Source organism: Dermacentor silvarum, chromosome 1 (assembly GCF_013339745.2).
Source record: "Dermacentor silvarum isolate Dsil-2018 chromosome 1, BIME_Dsil_1.4, whole genome shotgun sequence".
Lineage (NCBI taxonomy): Eukaryota > Metazoa > Arthropoda > Arachnida > Ixodida > Ixodidae > Dermacentor > Dermacentor silvarum.
Genome location: NC_051154.1, coordinates 72,372,268 through 72,391,100, shown reverse-complemented (window position 1 = coordinate 72,391,100; position 18,833 = coordinate 72,372,268). Strand labels below are relative to the sequence as shown.

At 48.4% G+C, this 18,833-nt stretch overlaps 1 protein-coding gene across 4 annotated transcripts in view; it reads right to left on the bottom strand.

Annotated features, from left to right (window-relative positions):
- Positions 1–4,206, bottom strand: part of LOC119445794 (uncharacterized) — a 52,991-nt gene extending 48,785 nt beyond the window's left edge. Inside the window, exon 1 of one of the 4 annotated variants that reach the window (XM_049669506.1) lies at positions 4,101–4,206. In XM_049669506.1, coding sequence (XP_049525463.1) covers positions 4,101–4,160 — 60 coding nt within the window. In that variant the 5' untranslated portion in view covers positions 4,161–4,206. Of the gene's footprint in view, positions 1–753; positions 996–4,100 lie in introns of those variants that run through there. The other 3 variants (XM_049669500.1, XM_049669497.1, XM_037710110.2) reach the window with 3 other exon arrangements.
- Between the last annotated feature and the right edge of the window lie 14,627 nt (positions 4,207–18,833).

Genomic DNA, 18,833 nt, shown 5'->3' with positions numbered 1-18,833 from the left:
AGATATAAGGCGTCACGGGACGGACAGATTTTGCTGGGGTACTCGCCAATGAATCCATTAAAATAACTTACGAGGCGCCAGTTCAGGCTCGAAGCAATTGTTTCAGAAGAATCAAAGCTAGGTCGCAGGAAGTTAGCAGATCTAAACATCAGGTCATTGACTCGCCGCGCATCACACACGCTAAATGTTTCACTTGATTTACGCAAGCTTCCAAGATACTGGAAAAGGACATTCGCTATAATTCTGTAGCTATTTGCTGTGTGGCATATAGATGTCCGTCTCGAATACGCGTCTCAAATAGTCTGCACAGAGCGCTCTTTAAACGCCCCTATAGGTCATAACGGTAGAATGACGTTTAACTGAGAGCAAATGACAGTGTATCGCAGGAAACAGGGTAAAATATTTTTTTCGTGCCAAGTGAACACGAAGACGAGAACAGACCATTTGACCGCACAAAAATCATCACGCTCACAAAGTGTGCTGTCACACAGGTACGGTGTCGGTGGCCTGCATTATATAGCGCTATAGGGCAGGGATAAAAACATATTTAGCCAAACAAGTATCAGATCTCACAGACTACAATGACTGGTAGCAGAAACTGGTTATACCCCAAGGCACACACAAAATTGGGGCTCCGCTAGCCAGCAGGGGTAACGGGCGTGCCGCTGCTGTCAAGCGTGCTACGTGAAACGTCTCTATCGTACGAATAAGCGAATAGGAAAGGCGTATAGGGGTAATAAGCTCTCCGCTTGCCTCGCCCTCGGACTTTCCGTAGCGGCCGCTGATGGTGGACACGTGCTCGGCGCTGTGGTACATCGCATCCACGGGCGCCGACACTGTCCGGTAATGGTTCTTCGCGGCGCTGGCTGCCCGTCTCACAGGCACTGTCGAGGTCTGAAGCTAAACTGGACGGCCCGCTCGATAAGCGCCCGGTTGCAGCAGGACTCCCTCCCAGCAGACAACGGGTCATGGAGACGGCCGTCGGCGCCTCGATAAGGTCCGCCGCCGACGCACACTGTGCGTCGACGCAGCACACCTCGGTCCGCTTCGATATTGTTTGATAGAGACCCTTTTGTCTTCACCATTGGCACGCCATCGTGGGCCAACCTGCGGCAATCCCGAGCAGTGCCTCTCGGACAGCTTGGCGCGGCAGGTTATATGCACTCGCTTGCAAGTATCCAGTGACTGCGCGCGATGATTCCACATGGAGTGTGTTTTTGCTCGATGGACATGCAAGAGCTGGCAGCCCCCGGTGACGGCACTCTTGCTTGTTGTGTCCGCTGTGGCGCACGCAAGAAACGAATTATACTACTGGTGCCCGCAACTGCAACCGTGCTGACGGAAGACTCCGTTTTATTTGCGAATTTTGAAAGACAACATACACAATTCTGTTTCAAAGGAGGACACCTTTAGCAAGTGGAACCCTAGCTCTGCCTGGGTTGTTTTCGTCTCTCTGTGCTATCGCAGTAGCTAAGACTCATTCTTTTTTTTTTTCATCTAGAAGGTAATTGAATCGTTTTCGCGTCTTTCTCAATATCGATCGCAGACGCCACTAGAATTATGTTGAAAAATATGCAGCAGATCCAACGAGTTGGAATCAATATACAGCGAAGCTTTGTGCGAGTGCATAAAGAGTCGAGTCACGAGTTTGGGTTTATTGAACGTCCGCAAAAAGTGGCACGGTGGGCTTTATTCAGGCATTGTAGAGAGGCTAATGCAATGCCGCCACCGCCGCTGCCGCGGATGCGTGGCGGCGAGCGTCATGTGGTGGTGGTGCAAGGAACCCAGCGGCGTGCGCGGCGTGCGTACTCCGCTGTGATTGGTTGGCCTAATCGGCAAGAGAACAGCCAGGGCCAAAGCACCCACGGTCACGAAACCCGGCGAGGTTTGCAAAGAAAAGCTTCGCTTTTTAAAACTGAACGCCGTATCGCGATCATATATATGCCCAGTCTTCCATTGCCTTCCATCGGCTTTGCGTTTACACTAAATTTTCCTGTTCAGCTTGCGTTGTGTGGTTTACCGTTATAGGACTCTAGGATTAAAGTGGTTTCGAAGCTGGGATGCACGGCGCAAAAAGTGCGCAGCAGCTACTACAGTAATATGAGTTCTTTGTTCTTGCTTGTTCTTATTTCACAGTCATCGACAGTAGTTTGTCTACAGAAGCTCAACTGCTAGAACGTAGCGTCTGTCTGCATACACAGAAAAGGTGACCTAGCACAAGCATATGCTAAATCATACAATAGCGTATCCTTGTCTGAGTAGCAGCGGTTATATTCTGACATTTTCTGTCTTATTCGGTGCTAGGCGCCAATTTCTTGGTCGCAACACAACACCACCAACAACAGCAACAACAACGACAACGATGCTGATGGTGATAATGGCTGCGAAGCCGATAAATGTAATGCCATCCAGCCAACTCACTTCAACGTTGAAGAAAGTTCTAAACAGGAATTAGCGCACTATTAAAACACTCTGGGATAGTGGTTATGTGGTCGTAAATTGTGAAAATACGAACCTCTATAATGGCGCTACTTGAGCGGAGCCGGAAATTTTATATCGTTTATTGTTTCGTTCGTCCTTTGTTCAAGCTTCATGGGTAGAGAGATAAAGCAGAGAAGAAAACACAATAACTTGCCCACATTTTCGTAATGTGCGTACTGATAAGCATGAATGTATATCTGGATAGCATTGGGTAGGCAGTTCCGAAGTGCTGTTGAATACTCTAACAGCGTGATATCATGTATTGATCGCCTAGAGATATATGCCCTTCATTATAATAAACTAGTGCCAAGTCTTCCGTTATAAGTGCCGTACTTCTTCTTTCCGTCTTAAACGCGGCCGAAAACATGGACAATGTCCCAAGGTTTATTGTTTTCTCCAAGCATAGCGAATTCATGACAGTGTCCAGCGTTCTATGCATGTGGTCCACGCTGATACGCAACAGTGTGCTCTCGACAAATTTTCAGCTGTAGTGAGTTGAGAGTATTTTGACAACTGTAACAGGAACCTACGGAGAGTGGACAGAATGCCTACTGTGTGCAGATAGTTGGATAAGCCCCGAGAAACGCAAAAATACGGTACAAGTTTGATTGAGTAAACACTCGATTTTTGTTTAACTCTTTGCCAGAAGTATACGTATAGCGGCTGCATGGTGAGTCAGCCGCGGCTCTGCCGCCGGTCCATACCTCTTGCAGAGTTGCCAGGATAAGGAGCCGGCTACAGCGAGGATCCCGAGTGGCAGTGGTCCGCGCACGTTTGACAAAGGCTACATGTTAATAGGTAAGTATTTATGTTATCCAGTTCTACTAGAAAAGCCCCGACCTCTCATTTCACTTCTTTGTTTGCACGACCCCATGACGTATCTATACAATACTGACGTTTAGAAAAACAGCGCAAACAGCAGGAATCGAGGACAGAAAAACACAGGTCCATCTTTACGCGGTGTTTTTATGGGCGTGCTCCAGCGCTAACTAGCGCCCTAACATCAAACTCTTCTGAAGCTTATATTTCTGTTGCCTGTTGCGCCGTATCGTTTCCAACATACATCCGAAGAGTTAATAACAGCCCTACTAATTGGGACATCAACCTAGTCTGCGATGCGAAAAATGGTGAAGAAGGGAGCATCAGAAGTGTTTCTATGTTGGTGGGCGGAAGGTGGGCAGTAATGTTCGCCTGCCCGCCATTACAGTGTCTGGACAAAATGCATTCGCGCAGTCGCGCACAATCACCGCGAAGGCGAAAGGGAAGAAGGGCGGACGCCAGCACCCTGCAGCTCAACTGAACGAAAACGGCGCACGCGAACATGCAGGACAAGAAAGGAAGACTGATACAGCGTTGGCTCGTAAGTGTCTCCCTTTCTCGTGTCATTGTGGTGCGCTGTTTTCATTTTAATTACTGTGTACCAAACAACCCAGCAACAAAGTCCCATATGCGCACTGCCTCCAACACCACTGCCATGGGTGTACTGGAGGTCACTGGCGTTTTTCCCCATAGGGGTGTACTTCGAATTCGATAACTCCTTTTGTCGAATGAAATGGACGTCGTTCCACGCCACCAGGATTGTAAGAATATGTGGGCGCCGAGACGTCGCAGTTTCCTACCTCATTCCACAGTCGACCGTGCTCGAAGCCTGCAGCGACTGGTTTCTCGCGCTCGTTCATGATCGCCCCGTGGAGTCGGTTCGTCAGGGCGCACGCGCACGCGCTGTGTCGCCTAAAGGAAGAGAAAAACAATGCCGACATTGGCGGTTAAAGCGACAGCGACGCGTAGGAGCCGTGATACCGTCAAATCTATAAGCAGGCAAGCTATCGCACTATCTATGCCACTTTGCAAAAAAGAAAAGGTGAAAAAGAAAGAGAAGGTGCTCTTAATGGGAAGGTCCGCGAAATCGCCCTCACTCGCTGAGTGCAGGCATAAACACGCTGGGCAACACGATTAACTCTTTCCTCCTTCGTTGGTAGGTTGCTTGAAATCAGCAGCGAAAACAATCGAACAGTTTACGCGAAAATCCCGCTGCGGCAGCCCAGCGGCTATGGCGTTCGCCTGCTGAGCACAATGTCGTGGCCCGTGGGTTTGAACAACGGTCGCGGCGCCCGCGTTTCGATGGGGGCGAACTGCGAAAACGCTCCCGCATGTACTTAGATTTAGGTGCGCGTGGTCAAAATTAATTCGGAGTTCTCCGCTACGGTGTCCCTCATATCCCCAGTGCTACTGCGGGACGTTAAGTCCCAATGAACCAATCAATCACTCAATAAATGTGGTGTTTTCGCATAGGACAAGAAGCCGCGCCTGTTCACGGCATCTGTATATGGCGGTTCCGTAGGTATACATATAAGTTCATCTAATTGTGAGGTTTAACGTAGCAAAGAAACACACGGTCTATAGGGGCACGCCGTAGTGGAAGCGAGGTTGCTTCAGATCAATTTCAACCTCCTGGGGTTCATTAACGAGCACCTAAACCTACAGGTACACGAGCGTTTTTTTGCATTCCGCCCCAACGATATGTGGCCGCCGCGACAGGTAGTTGAACCTGCGACCTGGTTTTATCTCGCGACCATGCTTATCAAACCGTGGTGCGTTTGATAAGCAAGCTGTCTGTGTCATTAGTTGCCGCTATATTATATGCAGGGTGGTATAGCGTGGTCGTTGCCCGATTGGCAGGACACTACGGATCTAGTCACACTATTCCTGTTTCACACAATATTCAATATTTAACTTTTTTTATTTTCTAATCTGCCATGTGGTTTGTGGGCGTACATGCAGGTCTCTTACCTTAAGTACACGTTTAGCTGTTTGTTCTTTCATCGTCGTCATCAGCAGCCTATATTTATGTCCACTGCAGGACGAAGGAGATCTCCAATTACCCCTGTCTTGCGCTACCTGATTCCAACTTGCGCCTGCAAATTTCCTAACTTCATCACCCTAGCTAGTTTTCTGCCGTCCTTGACTGCGCTTCCCTTCACTTGGTATCCATTCTGCAACTCTAATGACCCACCGGTTATCGATCCTACGCATTACATGGCTTGCCCAGCTCCATTTTTTCCTCTTAATGTCAACTAGAATATCGGCTATCCCCGTTTGCTCTCTGATACACATATCTCTTAACGTTAGGCCTAACATTTTTCGTTCCATCGCTCTTTGTGCGGTCCTTAACTTGTTCTCGAGCTTCTTTGTTAACCTCCAAGTTTCTGCCCCATATGTTAGCACCGGTAGAATGCAATGGTTGTACACTTTTCTTTTCAACGACAGTGGATTTGGCAATGCCTGCCGCATGCACTCCAACCCAATTTTATTCTTCTGTAAATTTCAGTGGTGGTCCAACTGGGCCATTTGCGCCATTTTGCTACAATTCTACTCGTCTGCGCCTTGCTGCGCCCACCGAAGTGCAACTTGCGCCAAGTGCGCCAAAGCGCCACCTTTGCCTTGGGCGCTACGCAGACAGCGCAGTAGCGTGGCCGATTCCTGAGTTTGTGGACAGACCGGCGGCTAAGCATTCCGACCATGCTCAAGTCGTGCGGAGGAAAGAAAGAAAAGAACCAGAAAGCTCACCTTCGCGCATAGCGTTCGCTGCAAGTGTTTCCCGGTAAAGGCTCATTCACACTAGGCCGATACGACACCGATTTTGGTCTGCCGACAGTTGGCGACAGCATTTGCCTTCCTTGAAACCGTTGACCACAGCGTTTTTCGTCCGGTAAACCGCTGTCGCCAACAGTCGGCAGACCAAAATCGGTGTCGTGCCGGCCTAGTGTGAATTAGCCTTAAAGATTACGGTTGCATAAGCTGCAGTTGTCGAGAAGCAGCAACTATAGCATACGAAGCAGGGAGGGACGTAACTACACTTTTGTATGTAAAAGAAGAACCCGCCTAGCAACAAATTTGTGTTGTGACAGTGCTATGTGACGGCCACGAATAGTAAGGACTCCTGAAGAGCAGCGTGCATACGAGGCGCGGCGAAAGTGTGATTAAATGCATATCCTGTCTCACAGTCTTGGCCGAAATCAGGATTGCTGATAGATCAGTGAGGCTCCATACAATCTACGTTAAAAGGAGTCTGGGCTGTACTCAGGTCTGCTTAATGATCAGCGGGACACCGACTGGACTCAAATGAGTGTCTCAATGTTGAGGCAGTCGAAGAGTGAGACACTGGTTGCTCTAGAGTTCAAGTTGTAATTCATTTACATTACCTGTCATGTATTTACATGTAAACATTTAGCTATTCGTTGTCCATCTGGTCTACTTCACGTTCTAACGAGGAACGAAGTAAGAAGAAGAATCGACATAAAAAATTCCTACGAGTATGGACCAGATAAGCGAAACGGACGCACACCGTTCGCTCTCCTGCCCCCCACATGGCCCGGGATTACGTGGTCAAAGAGTTTACGAAATTTGATATAAAGTTTTCGATAAATTTCAACCATGCTAAGTTTGCCATCGGCGTATCGCCACTTTATTGTCTCATTATGCTTTTTTTTTATTGGTTTGTTTATTGCTTATGGAAAAGTCGCCTTTACACAGTATAAATTGCAGTAAAGATTCCTAAATAACTAAACAAGCATGGTGTAAGGTGCACAAGGAAAAGTATCAACAGAGCCATGGAGTAAGGAAAAGTTAGGAGAGAGCATCGCCGCCAACACGATTGAAGTCAACACGTATCGTCCCAACACGTGATGGTCACGCCAGAGAGCGCGGCAGGTTTTAGTGCAGCCGCTTTGCATGCACAGATACGGCAGCGTAGCCGAATCAAGCCGAACAAGTGCGCAACGATTAAAAATTACCGGGAACCAAGCGTTCTCGGCCAGTACGCTGTGTCTCAGAGGTCACGTGTTGAACCGATAATGCGAGGGCAAAAAATATACAGAAACCATCGACGATGATTTTCAAGGTAAGCGAATAGCCCGAACGAACGGACGAAGTAACGAGCGACAGTCCTTCCCGCACATTCCCGCCACTCGGTTACACGCGCGCATTTCCCTCGGCGACTTCCCGCGACGAACGAACGAGCGTGCGACAGCCTCCCCTCCTCTTCTTTCCTGCCCCTTCCCTCAACTCGGTGGCGCGAGAGCTCACGCGCCGGTTCGATCGCGTGACCTCCAACATTGGGCGCGCCATAGATTATATTATAGCTATAGGGCTCCGTGTGTTCGGATAAATCCGAAAAAAATCCGATAAACACTCGCCGGTAAAATTTTTGACAATTCGGATTTATCTGATATACTCCGATTTTAACGTCCAATATGACCCTGTTCCGTTCTATATCGAAATCATTGATCATTGCAGTCATTGATACATCGGCCGGTTTGGCCGATATAAATTTTACCTCACGTCAACAGTATCTCGTAGACCACACCCATCGCACATTTAACATAGGGCTTGTCGCGCACGCAGCGAAAGACGTATGACCGCTCAACGACTGTGGCAGACCTTCATGGATACTACGCTGCTGTCGCTGAAAAGTGGAGCCAGACAGTTGAGAGGAACCTTTTCGATGCACTCCAGTGCACCAGTGAATCGTTTTGGTATAGTGTTCAAATTGTGAATCTAAATGTGAAGCATGAGTCTCGCGCGTTCGAAGCCGATGCGCCGATTTTTAAAATAGTGTTTCTGACGGCATGAGCAACTCATGAGTGATGTTGCGAACTATCAGAGCTAATTAATCAGTAACATTGTTGAACCCCTGTCGCTTTGGAGACTTCACACTGTCCAGTGGCCAGTGCTTCTCGCTGTGCGCTGAATCTTCTAGCGCAAACGTTGAAGGGCATTTTCAAACCTGAGAATCGTCACCGAAAGGAGCGTGCTTCCACCAGTGACAGCAACATCGTAAAGCATGATTGCGTCTATTACAACAAGCTTGAAGGTTGTAATACGTCCAAACGTAGGTGTTTTGTATATGTGTTTGTGCGTTCAAACCTTCCAGACAACTAAAATACGCTTCGTGTGTTCTGATGTTTTCGTTTTCAGATATCATTGCATCTAAGATTTTGGAGTATTGAGAATGATGCAAAATTTATCTCCGAATTTCGGAGAATTGGGGATTTACGAGAAATAAACTCCGAAAAACACCCTCCGAATTTCAATAAAAGTAAGCTCCAACAACACGGAGCCCTAATTATAGCACACTATTGGGGGCGAGCTCCACCGCTGGCAAAGCAGGCGCCACTGTCGGCGTGACGTGGTATGAAGGATCACGTGGGCACAGCGGACGCGTGGTCTGCTTCGGAAGCGCCGAAGCGAGCTGAAAGCGAAAGTTTAGTCCCACCTTCGCTACGGTTTTGATTAAGTGGGGATGTTTTCCCGCTTCGGGTGTCTGCATGACAACACTTGAAAACACTATAACAGGTAGTGGCTGCCTTTGAAGGCGTGCGACATGGTAGGCTATTGCTCGGTACCGCAGTGCCGGACGCGCACGCAACGGAGCCCGCTGTCGGCCTTCACACGTACCCGAAGTCCAAGAAGCTGCGTGTAGCTTGGATTGCGAAACTTAGAATCGGCAATCAGCCATCGGCTACAACTCGGGTGTGCAGCAAGCACTTCCGCGAGAAAGATTTCTGCTAGTGCGTTGGGGCTGCGATGTTCGGTGAGTAGCAGAAAGCGCGCACTGAAAAGCTCGCCCACGTGCGTTGCCCGGTTAATGTCATGAAGATTCGGTCTGTGAACTTGTTGATGCTAGATACTGGCAGGTTCGCCACAATGGAAAGGGAACGGTAAGAAGCACATTCAAAAAAAGCATAGCATATGGCCATTTTTGTGTTAGTACCAAACAATGAATGTATTGTATTAACAGAAAGAAGCAGCGGGAAATTCCTCGCTGACAAGACCGATAAACATGCAGTGCGACGCAACTTGAGAAATACCGATGTTGAAACGGCCAAGAATTTAGAAAAAAAAATATTTAAAAAATGATTGAATCGCCGCGATGGCACATCACGAGTCGCCGAATAGCGTCGAAGTTCCTAGCTATAACGAAATTATTTTTGAACACCCCTGATAGCGTCCACGCAACAATGGTTGCTTGTGTACTGTCAAATGTTCATATGCTGCGGCCTAAAGCTCACGGCACGGTGCGAAAACGCGCTCGTAGCGAATGCGAAACATTGTGCGCGGACCAGTGTTGCCAGGTCCGACGAGGCGGCGTAACCAAAAGCTACAGAAGTTGTAGCCCAAATGTAGCCAAACACAAAAAAGTGCGAGAAATCTCGTAGCCAAATATAGCCATTTTTATTTGCAGTTTTATTTGTGTATACATTTTCACATTCGACTACGGCAATCCTTTCTTTTGCACAACCCACCGTAACAAAATGTCCGTGCCGCCGTGATGGCCGGTCGGCCCTTGACATCAACAACAGCGACATCATGCTTGCAAAGAACGCTTTTTGGTTGGCCCCGGAAGGTCTTAACTTCTAGCGAATCGCTGCAGAGGGCGAAATCAGTGCTTTTATTTGATGACAGATAGTACTAAGTTATTATTTTTAGTTATTTACAGCAATATTAACTACGAGCTCTGCTTTTTAGCTGTTGTGAACGCAAAATAATGTTTAGCATCATCGATCTCTCACGTCATCTCTGCCTACGGCGTAAAGTTCAGCTGTCCAGCGAACTGCGACGGCGGCATGCTCACGGCTTCTTTTTTTATCCGCTAAAACAAGTCTTCCGTGCTATGATATCTCGTGTTATTTGTCTCATCATCTTATCTTGTTTTCTCGGGGTTTTTTTTTTCAGTTAGCTTGACCAGGCTTAGCTGGTACATGCTCTATATACTGTCCATTTACGTCAACCTGGCCGCCTTCTTAGGTCTCTAGCACGGCGAGAACATATGCGTTAAAATAAAGTGACAGACAACAGATGCCACTCACTGTCTGAATCGGTGTAAGCGAGCCTTTAAAAGATTGCTGTGCAAAACGGCACACCAGTGTAAGAAGTGCGCAGTCGTTTTCGGCGACGAGCGCGTCCCGAACGTTATTCGCTCGAAATGCTAAAAGCCACGTCGGTGGACAAAGGGCAAAGGTCAACAACAAATTGATAATAGTGCTTATGCTGTGAAAACCGGTTACTGTCAAAAGACAAACCATGTTGATGTGCTAATAAAGTTTTAGAATAGCGAGCCCCAAAGAGCTTTGCGAGTGTTAGTTTTGGGGCATGCAGGAGTGAAGAGTTTTAGAATAGGCGTTTTGCGTTTGCGGATATAGCGTGTTGCGCTTGCAGCGTCACTACGGCGTCATTGAAATGCTGTTATAAATATTAAAATAAAATATACCATTTTATGATAAGAAGAGTAATTTATATTTTCGCGTTTAATTACAATGTAGAACTTAATCTATTAGCACCAAGCAACTTGTTGCGCTTAGTTTCGAGTAACCAACTTTAGGTACCTTCACCCAACCAAGTCAATCCGTGTTAGGCTTACGAGTCATGTAATCGACAATTGAATTCGGAATCAGCGGCGTCTAATGAATCAATATTCATTACACATGTTAGTGGACAGAAAGCGATTACCACAATCACTTCTCCTAGCTTACGAACTTCACGCGTTACCTCGAATCGAGCTCAGTTTGGTGCTAGGTTAAAGCCGTCGCTTCGATGGGCGCCGCCATGTTTGTTGACAAAAGGTTTTGGGGCAGCTTTTGGGGCTCCCGCTAAATCGATGAAATAGCGTGCCCGACGCAAAACCCAAACGCAGTTTGAGTCTTGCGCCTGCGCAGTGTCTTCGACGCTATTTCTTTGCGGCCCCAAAACATTTGGGGCCCCTATTCTAAAACTCTCTAATAATTGCTGAGGTTTTACGTGCCAAAACCACGATATGATTGGGAAGCATGGCGCAGTGGAGGACTCCGGATTAATTTTGGCCACCTCGGGTTGTTTAACGTACACCTAAATCTAAGTACATGGGTGTTCCTGCATTTCGCCTTGATCGAAATGCGGCCGCCGTGGCCGGGAATCAAACCCACGTCCTCGAGCCAGCAGCGCGACACCTCACAAGCTAAGCTAACACGGTAGGTGAAGTTCATGTGACTTGGTACACTGATGTCATCGTGGCAAACATGTTTCGATATTAGCAGAATGAGTATCTGCATCCGTGACGTTACGGGCAAACCATCTAGAAGTAAACGCACTAGAACCCACCTTTGGCCCGGTGTCTTGCTCCCATTATTTTTTTATACGTTCTCGCATACTTGTCCCACTTCCCCATGTTTGGATTCACCTCTCTGAGGAGGATCCGATCTTACGTCCAACCTATCGAAATGAATCTCGAATATAAGCACGAACAAAAATTCATCTCGCAGGAGAAGGAAAACGGCAGTAAAGCTTCGCGCGAAAAACGTGGAGTAGGTCGAAAGCTGTGCCCGGCGCGATACTTCACCCAGACGACATGGCCATGAACACACTGGAGCGTGTCATCCACCCGTGCTGCGCTTCTTTCATGTCGGCGCCACGATCGTCCGATGGCGCCGACCCTATGATATGGCCCCCCCTTCCTCAGTATAGCCATGTTAGTACAGTGTACTGTGAAAAACCCACTACTCCCCAGGTTCATACCGATGCCCGTGGTCGGGTGCATAACGGTCAAGCGGGGTGTAAGTTTAAGTGCATCACAGATCAAAGCCACCGGCTCAGACAACGGCGCACACAGGGAAGGGAAGGGGGGTCATTTCACGCACGCGCACGCGCACAGCAAAGCCACCATATACGTCGCGGCTCGCCCTCACATGCTTGCACTCGCACCCGCAGCATATCACGTCACCAGCAACATACGGCTCATTCTCCTCGCACTTGGACTTTATTCGGAAAAGCACGGCAGTTACTACGGATACGCTGTCTGTATAATTGCTATCGTGTCCGTATAACTGCTATCGCATAAAAGCAAGATGACGGATAGTTCAGTGGGTTTGGCCTCGTAAGAGACAGTGAAAAGTTAAAGAAATGAATTAATAATGAACGCGCTTGGAGACAATTCAGTTGTCCGACAGCGCCCGACAGCGCGTTTTCGTTGTGCCTTATAATGTGCCAATTTGGGTAAAACCGCAAAATCGGCGAATTAGGTGCCGTTGTGGGGATCGAATCGGAAGCCGGCATCGCGAGAAAGAAACCGGTTGTTTCGGTGGAAATACTGGTCAGGTGGCAACCAGTGTTGCCAGGTTTGGCTATATATAGCCAAATTGGTCTACGGGAAAAAATTTTTGGTGTCAACTTGGACGAGTTGGCTATGTGGCTATATTTGGGCTACTGAAAATCTGCGACTTGGCTGTGTTTGGGCTATATGTGGCGCCCTAATGCACGCTCCATAGGCGGCTCTGATCGGGTAGAAGCAAATCTCGAAGGCTGTGTTTTAGCTGGCTGAGCCGGCCACGTGGCTGTGCGTGTGTGAGTGCGCGAAATGACCCCCTTCCCCCCCCCCCCTCCCTGCCTTTCCTTCCCTCTCTGCGCCGTTGTCTGAGCCGGTGTCACAAAAGAGCGCGTAATCCAGCGCTCGCCGAGTGTCGCGCAAGCCAGCGAAAGAACACGCCGGCCCCGCGACAACTTCAACAGAGGCGGACAGCGCATACGCCTCAAACTGTCAAACAGCAACGCTAACAACGGCGCCGAAACGCCTGGAAGAGACTCGACGGAGCGATGTTAACCGGAGAGAGAGAGAGAGAGAGCACACGCGCGCGCCGAGACACCTTCTCACCCGGCGAGTCGACAGACATAACTACAGCGTGTACGCGCGCGCCAACACCATGAGTCATCATCAACCCCCCCCCCCCCCCCCCTCGACAACACTCAGACAGCGGTCGAAGGTACGAGAAAAGAGTAGAAGCTTCCCAAGCTTTGGCCATGCTACGAGATCACGACACCGATAAGAATGTTCGAGAACGCCTGTGGAAGCTATATAACCGCCGTGCGAGAATCGTTTAGTGGAATTCAGGAGTTCAGTCCGCACCGGTGAAGTGATGTAACGTGAAGACCGAGCGTCTGCGGAAGAAGGGGATTCCCCGGCAAGCTGGTCGACGAGTTCATCGAGCGTCTGTATTTCCGGAAGAAGTTCCTTCTTCGAGATTTGCCCCCAAGTTACGCCGAGATCGTCTGACCAACCAGCACGGTGAATACGATTGGACACTTAGTGTTCCTATTTATTTTGTACTTTACGTGTTGGACTCTTAGTGCTTGTCGTGAATTATTTTCTTGTGTTTGTTAATACCCATCTGATTTGTATTGTGTTGTGTCTAGCCTAAGTGTGCAAGTGTGTGTGTAACTGCCTTGTGTGAAGAATATATTTTGTTGTGTTTTTGACAACTCTGGGCTCTGACTCGGTCTTTGGACAGCAACCGGCGTTCGCTGGCGCACCAGAGGGCCCACTCTTAATTGTCCTTGCTTTCGTGGGATTATTTTCGGAAGCTGATAAGTCGGCTTTGGAATTTAGTCCGGCGTCTGCGCCTCGTTCACGGGGTCGGTGACAGCCGGTGACTTTCATCTTTGATGCACTTAAACTTACACCCCGCTTGACTGCTCAGGACCCGATCCCCGGGCATCGGGATGAACCTGGGAGTAGTGGGTTTTTCACAGTGCACTGTACTAACATGGCTATGCTCAGGAAAGGAGAGCAATAACATAGGGTCGGGGCTGTCTGGCGATCGTGGCGCCGACTTGAAAGAAGGCGGTAGGTTGTTCTACACTGGCGGACGACACGCTCCAGTGTGTTCATGGCCATGTCTTCCGGATGAAGTATCACACCAGGCACAGCTTTCGACCTACTCCACGTTTCTGGCGCGAAGATTTACTGATATTTTCCTTTTCCTGCTAGATGAATTTTTCTTCGTGCTTAGATTCGAGATTCGTTTCGATAGGTTGGACGTAAGATCGGATCCTTCTCAGAGAGGAGAATCCAAACATGGGGAAGTGGGCCAAGTATGCGAGAACGTATAAAAAAAGAATGGAAGCAAGACCCCGAGCCAAAGGTGTGTTCTGGTGCTTTTACTTCTAGATGGTTTGCCGCGAAGACATCAGCGCACCACGTCACATGAACTTCACCCACCGTGTTAGCTTAGCTTGTGAGGTGTCGTGCTGCTGGCTCGAGGACGCGGGTTTGATTCCCGGCCACGGCGGCCGCATTTCGATCAAGGCGAAATGCAGGAACACCCGTGTCCTTAGGTGTACGTTAAAGAAACCGAGGTGGCCAAAATTAATCCGGAGTCCCCCCTGCGTCATGCCTCCCAATCATATCGTGGTTTTGGCACGTAAAACTCCAGCAATTATTAGTTTTAGAATAGGAGCCTCAAACGTATTGGGGCCCCAAAGAAATAGCGTCGAAGCCACTGCGCATGTGCAAGACGGAAACTGTGTTTGGGTTTAGCGTCGGGCAAGCTATTTCATCGATTTAGTGGGAGCCCAAAAAGCTGCCCCAAAAGCTTTCCTCAACAAACATGGCGGCGCCCATCAAAGCGACGGCTCTAACCTAGCGGAAAACTGGGCTTGATCCATGGTAATGCGTGAAGTTCCTACGCTAGAAGAAGTGATTGCGATTATCGCTTTCTCTCAACTAACATGTGTAATGAAGATTATCTGATTCCGAATTCAATTGTCGATTTCATGACTCGTAGGCCTATCACGGATTGACTTGGCTGGGTGAACGTGCGTCAAGTTGGTTACTCAAAACTAAGGGCAACAAGTTGCATGCTGCTAATAGAATAAGTTCTAAAATGTAATTAAAGGCGAAAACACGAAAGTCTAAATTACCTTTCTTTTCATATAATTCTATATTTTATTTTAATATTTATAACAGCTTTTCTTTTACGCCGTAGTGACGCTGCAAACGCAACACGCTATCGGCAAACGCAAAACGCCTATTCCGAAACTCTTCATTCCTGCATGCCCCAATGCGAACACCCGCAAAGCTCTCTGGAGCCCCAAACTTTAGGGGCCCCTATTCTAAAACTTTATTAGCCATCAACATGGTTTGCTTTTTGACAGTAACCTCTTTTCACAGCATTGCCACTGTTATCAATTTGTTGTTTACCATTGCTCTTTGTGCGCCATCGCGGCTTTTACCATTTCGAGCGCGTTAGTTCCGGACGTGCTCGTCGCCGAAAACGACTGCGCGCTTCTTACACTAGTGTGCCGGTTTGCGCAGTAATCCTTTAAAACTCCACTTACACCGATTCAGACAGTGAGTGGTATCTGTTGCCTGTCCCTTTTCTTAACGCATGTTCTTGGCGTGCTAGAGACCTAAGATGGCGGCCAGGCAGATGTAAATTACACTCTATAGGTAGTGTGTGTCCCAGCTAATCCGGGCCAAGCTAATTAAAAAAACGAGATAACAAGATAGGACGATAAGACAAATAACGCGAGATATCATAGCGCGAAAGACTTGTTTTAGCTCATCAAAAAAGAAGCCGTGAGCACGTCGCCGGTGCAGATCGCTGGACAGCTGAACTTCTTCGCCGTAGGCAGAGATAACCTGAGACATCGATGACGCTAAACATTCTTTTTTGTTCACGACAGCTAAAAGGCACAGTTCGTAGTTAATATTACTGTAAATAACTAAAAATAATAACTTAGTACTATCTGTCATAAAATAAAAGCACTGATTTCGCCCTCTGCAGCGATTAACTGGAACTTAAGAGCTTCCGGGGCCAACCAAAAAGTGTTCTGTGCAAGCTTGATGTCGCTGTTGTTGATGTAAAGGGCCGACCGTCACGGCGGCACGGACATTTTGTTACGACGGGTTGCGCAAAAAAAGATTGCCGTAGTCGAATGTGAAAATGTATACACAAATAAAATTGCAAATAAAAATGGCTACATTTGGCTACGAAATGTTTTGCCCTTTTTTTCTGTTTGGCTACATTTGGGCTACAACTTCTCTAGAATTTGGCTACACCGCTGTCACAGACCCCGGTGAACGAGGCGCAGACGCCGGACTAAATTCCAAAGCCGACTTATCAGCTTCCGAAAATAATCCCACGAAAGCAAGGACAATTAAGAGTGGGCCCTCTGGTGCGCCAGCGAACGCCGGTTGCTGTCCAAAGACCGAGTCAGAGCCCAGAGTTGTCAAAACACAACAAAATATATTCTTCACACAAGGCAGTTACACACACACACTTGCACACTTAGGCTAGACACAACACAATACAAATCAGATGGGTATTAACAAACACAAGAAAATAATTCACGACAAGCACTAAGAGTCCAACACGTAAAGTACAAAATAAATAGGAACGCTAAGTGTCCAATCGTATTCACCGTGCTGGTTGGTCTTGGAGTCAGACGATCTCGGCGTAACTTGGGGGCAAATCTCGAAGGAGGAACTTACTTCTTCCGGAAATGCAGACGCTCGAAGAACCCGTCGACTAGCTTGCCGGGGAATCCCCTTCTTCCGCAGACGCTCTGTCTTCACGTTACATCACTTCACCGGTGCGGACTTAACTCCTGAATTCCTGGATATCCCACCCTCTGATTCTCGCACGGCGGTTATATAGCTTCCACAGGCGTTCTCGAACATTCTTATCGGTGTCGTGATCTCTTAGCATGGCCAAAGCCTGGGGAAGCTTCGAGTCTTTTCTCGTACCTTCGACCGCCGCTGTCTGAGTGTTGTCGAGGGGGTGGTGATGACTCATGTTGTTGGCGCGCGCGCTCACGCTGTAGTAGTCTCTCGACTCGCCGGGTAAGAAGGTGTCTCGGCGCGCGCGTGTGCTCTCTCTCTCCCTCTCCGGTTAACGTCGCTTCGTCGAGCCTCTTCCAGACGTTTCGGCGCCGTTGTTAGCGTTGTTGCTTGAGGCGTATGCGCTCTCCCCCTCTGTTGAAGTTGCCGCGGGGCCGGCGTGTTCTTTCGCTGGCTTGCGCGACACTCGGCGCGTGCTTGGATTACGCGCTCTTTTGTGGCAACCGCCTCGTCCGACCTGGCAACACTGGTGGCAACCCTTTGATAGCCTCGCATTCAGCATCCGCTCCATTACATAGATCATGGAGGAGACAGCGACACGGGGCAGCGAGAATATATGACCTTTTAAGGTTTTACTGATCTTAGAATGGACACAATGTAAGAGTTCAAAAAGGCGAGGAAAGGGGCTAGCGTGTGGCTGTTCATACTTTCTTCTTGCGCTATGTACGAAACCAAAAAGACGGGTACAGAAAATACGGGCAAACGCGCCGCAATTGTAAGTTTGCGCACTATTCGTTTGTCCGAATTTTCTCTCCCCGTCTTTCCGTCGTTTCTGTTTCGTACATAGTGCAAGAAGAAAGTATGCACAGTGTAAGAGATGAGCCACGATACAGATATATTCTTCCAGTACATATCACACTCCGTTGGTAGCAATCTGACGAAGTGGTGGCTCGGTAAATTTCGTAAGATTTGGTTACTGATTTTGTCGGGGAAGGGCAGTCAAGCTTTTATACAGCTGTGTTTGGAACGTGACATCGGGGAACTGAAGCTCTTTTCTCATACACGACAGTAAATTGCTCAGAAATCATTCCAGCGCTCACGTTCTCTGCAAGAGTCAATAATGTGTGGAAGGTTTCTTCCTTCCTGAAACTGTCCAGCACTCTCCAAATCCTTAATGCGGGAGTACTCGCTAGTGTGCTTTGCACATGCATGTAGGCCCTTTCGTTCTTCTTTGTGGCTGTCAGCAGTAAATCCTGCCGATTCTTCGAGTCTTCAACAAACGTTTTCATGCGCTTAGAGGTGGCTTCGAAAGACCCTGCAACCTTTGAATGAGGCAGTCTGGGCTTCTCCGGCAATTCGGAGATTTCGGGGGCGTTTTTGGCGGGCTGCTTTAAAAGTACCCGCCGAATTTCCCACATCGATTGCCGCCGCGGCAATTCTTCGTGACATTTTCTCTACCATTATCTGGCCTGATAATCAGAACTGGTTTTGGCACGTAAAACCCCGGAGAAAGAAGTACCATTATCTGGCATTCGAAGCACCTCGGTGGAGACAATTAATTCGCGCACCTTGTGCCCTGGAATCCTGCACTGACCAAACAACTTGCTGGTCATTCTTATCTGAAGTTCTTCTTTGCTGTCCTTGAGATGCCTTATGGAGTTGTGCACGGCTCCTTGAGAAGCCAGGTATTCCAGGAGCTCTTGATCTGCCTGCCACTTTGAAACAGCACTGGTAATGTCAGTGATCGTTTGGTAGGCATCCGGGATGACTGCCTTAACAGTGACACCATATGTCATACTTTGTCACTTAGTCATCACTGCGCCTTGCGATGCAAAGTCTACGACAAAGCCCCCACGTGCTGTAAATCGATGGCACGTTGGGCTGGCTCCTGCTGCTTCAATTATCCCGTCGCTCAGAGTATGATGCGGTTTATCTTCCGCAGTTGCTGATCGTCTGATGGTTCTTATAAGGACAGGGGCCCCCG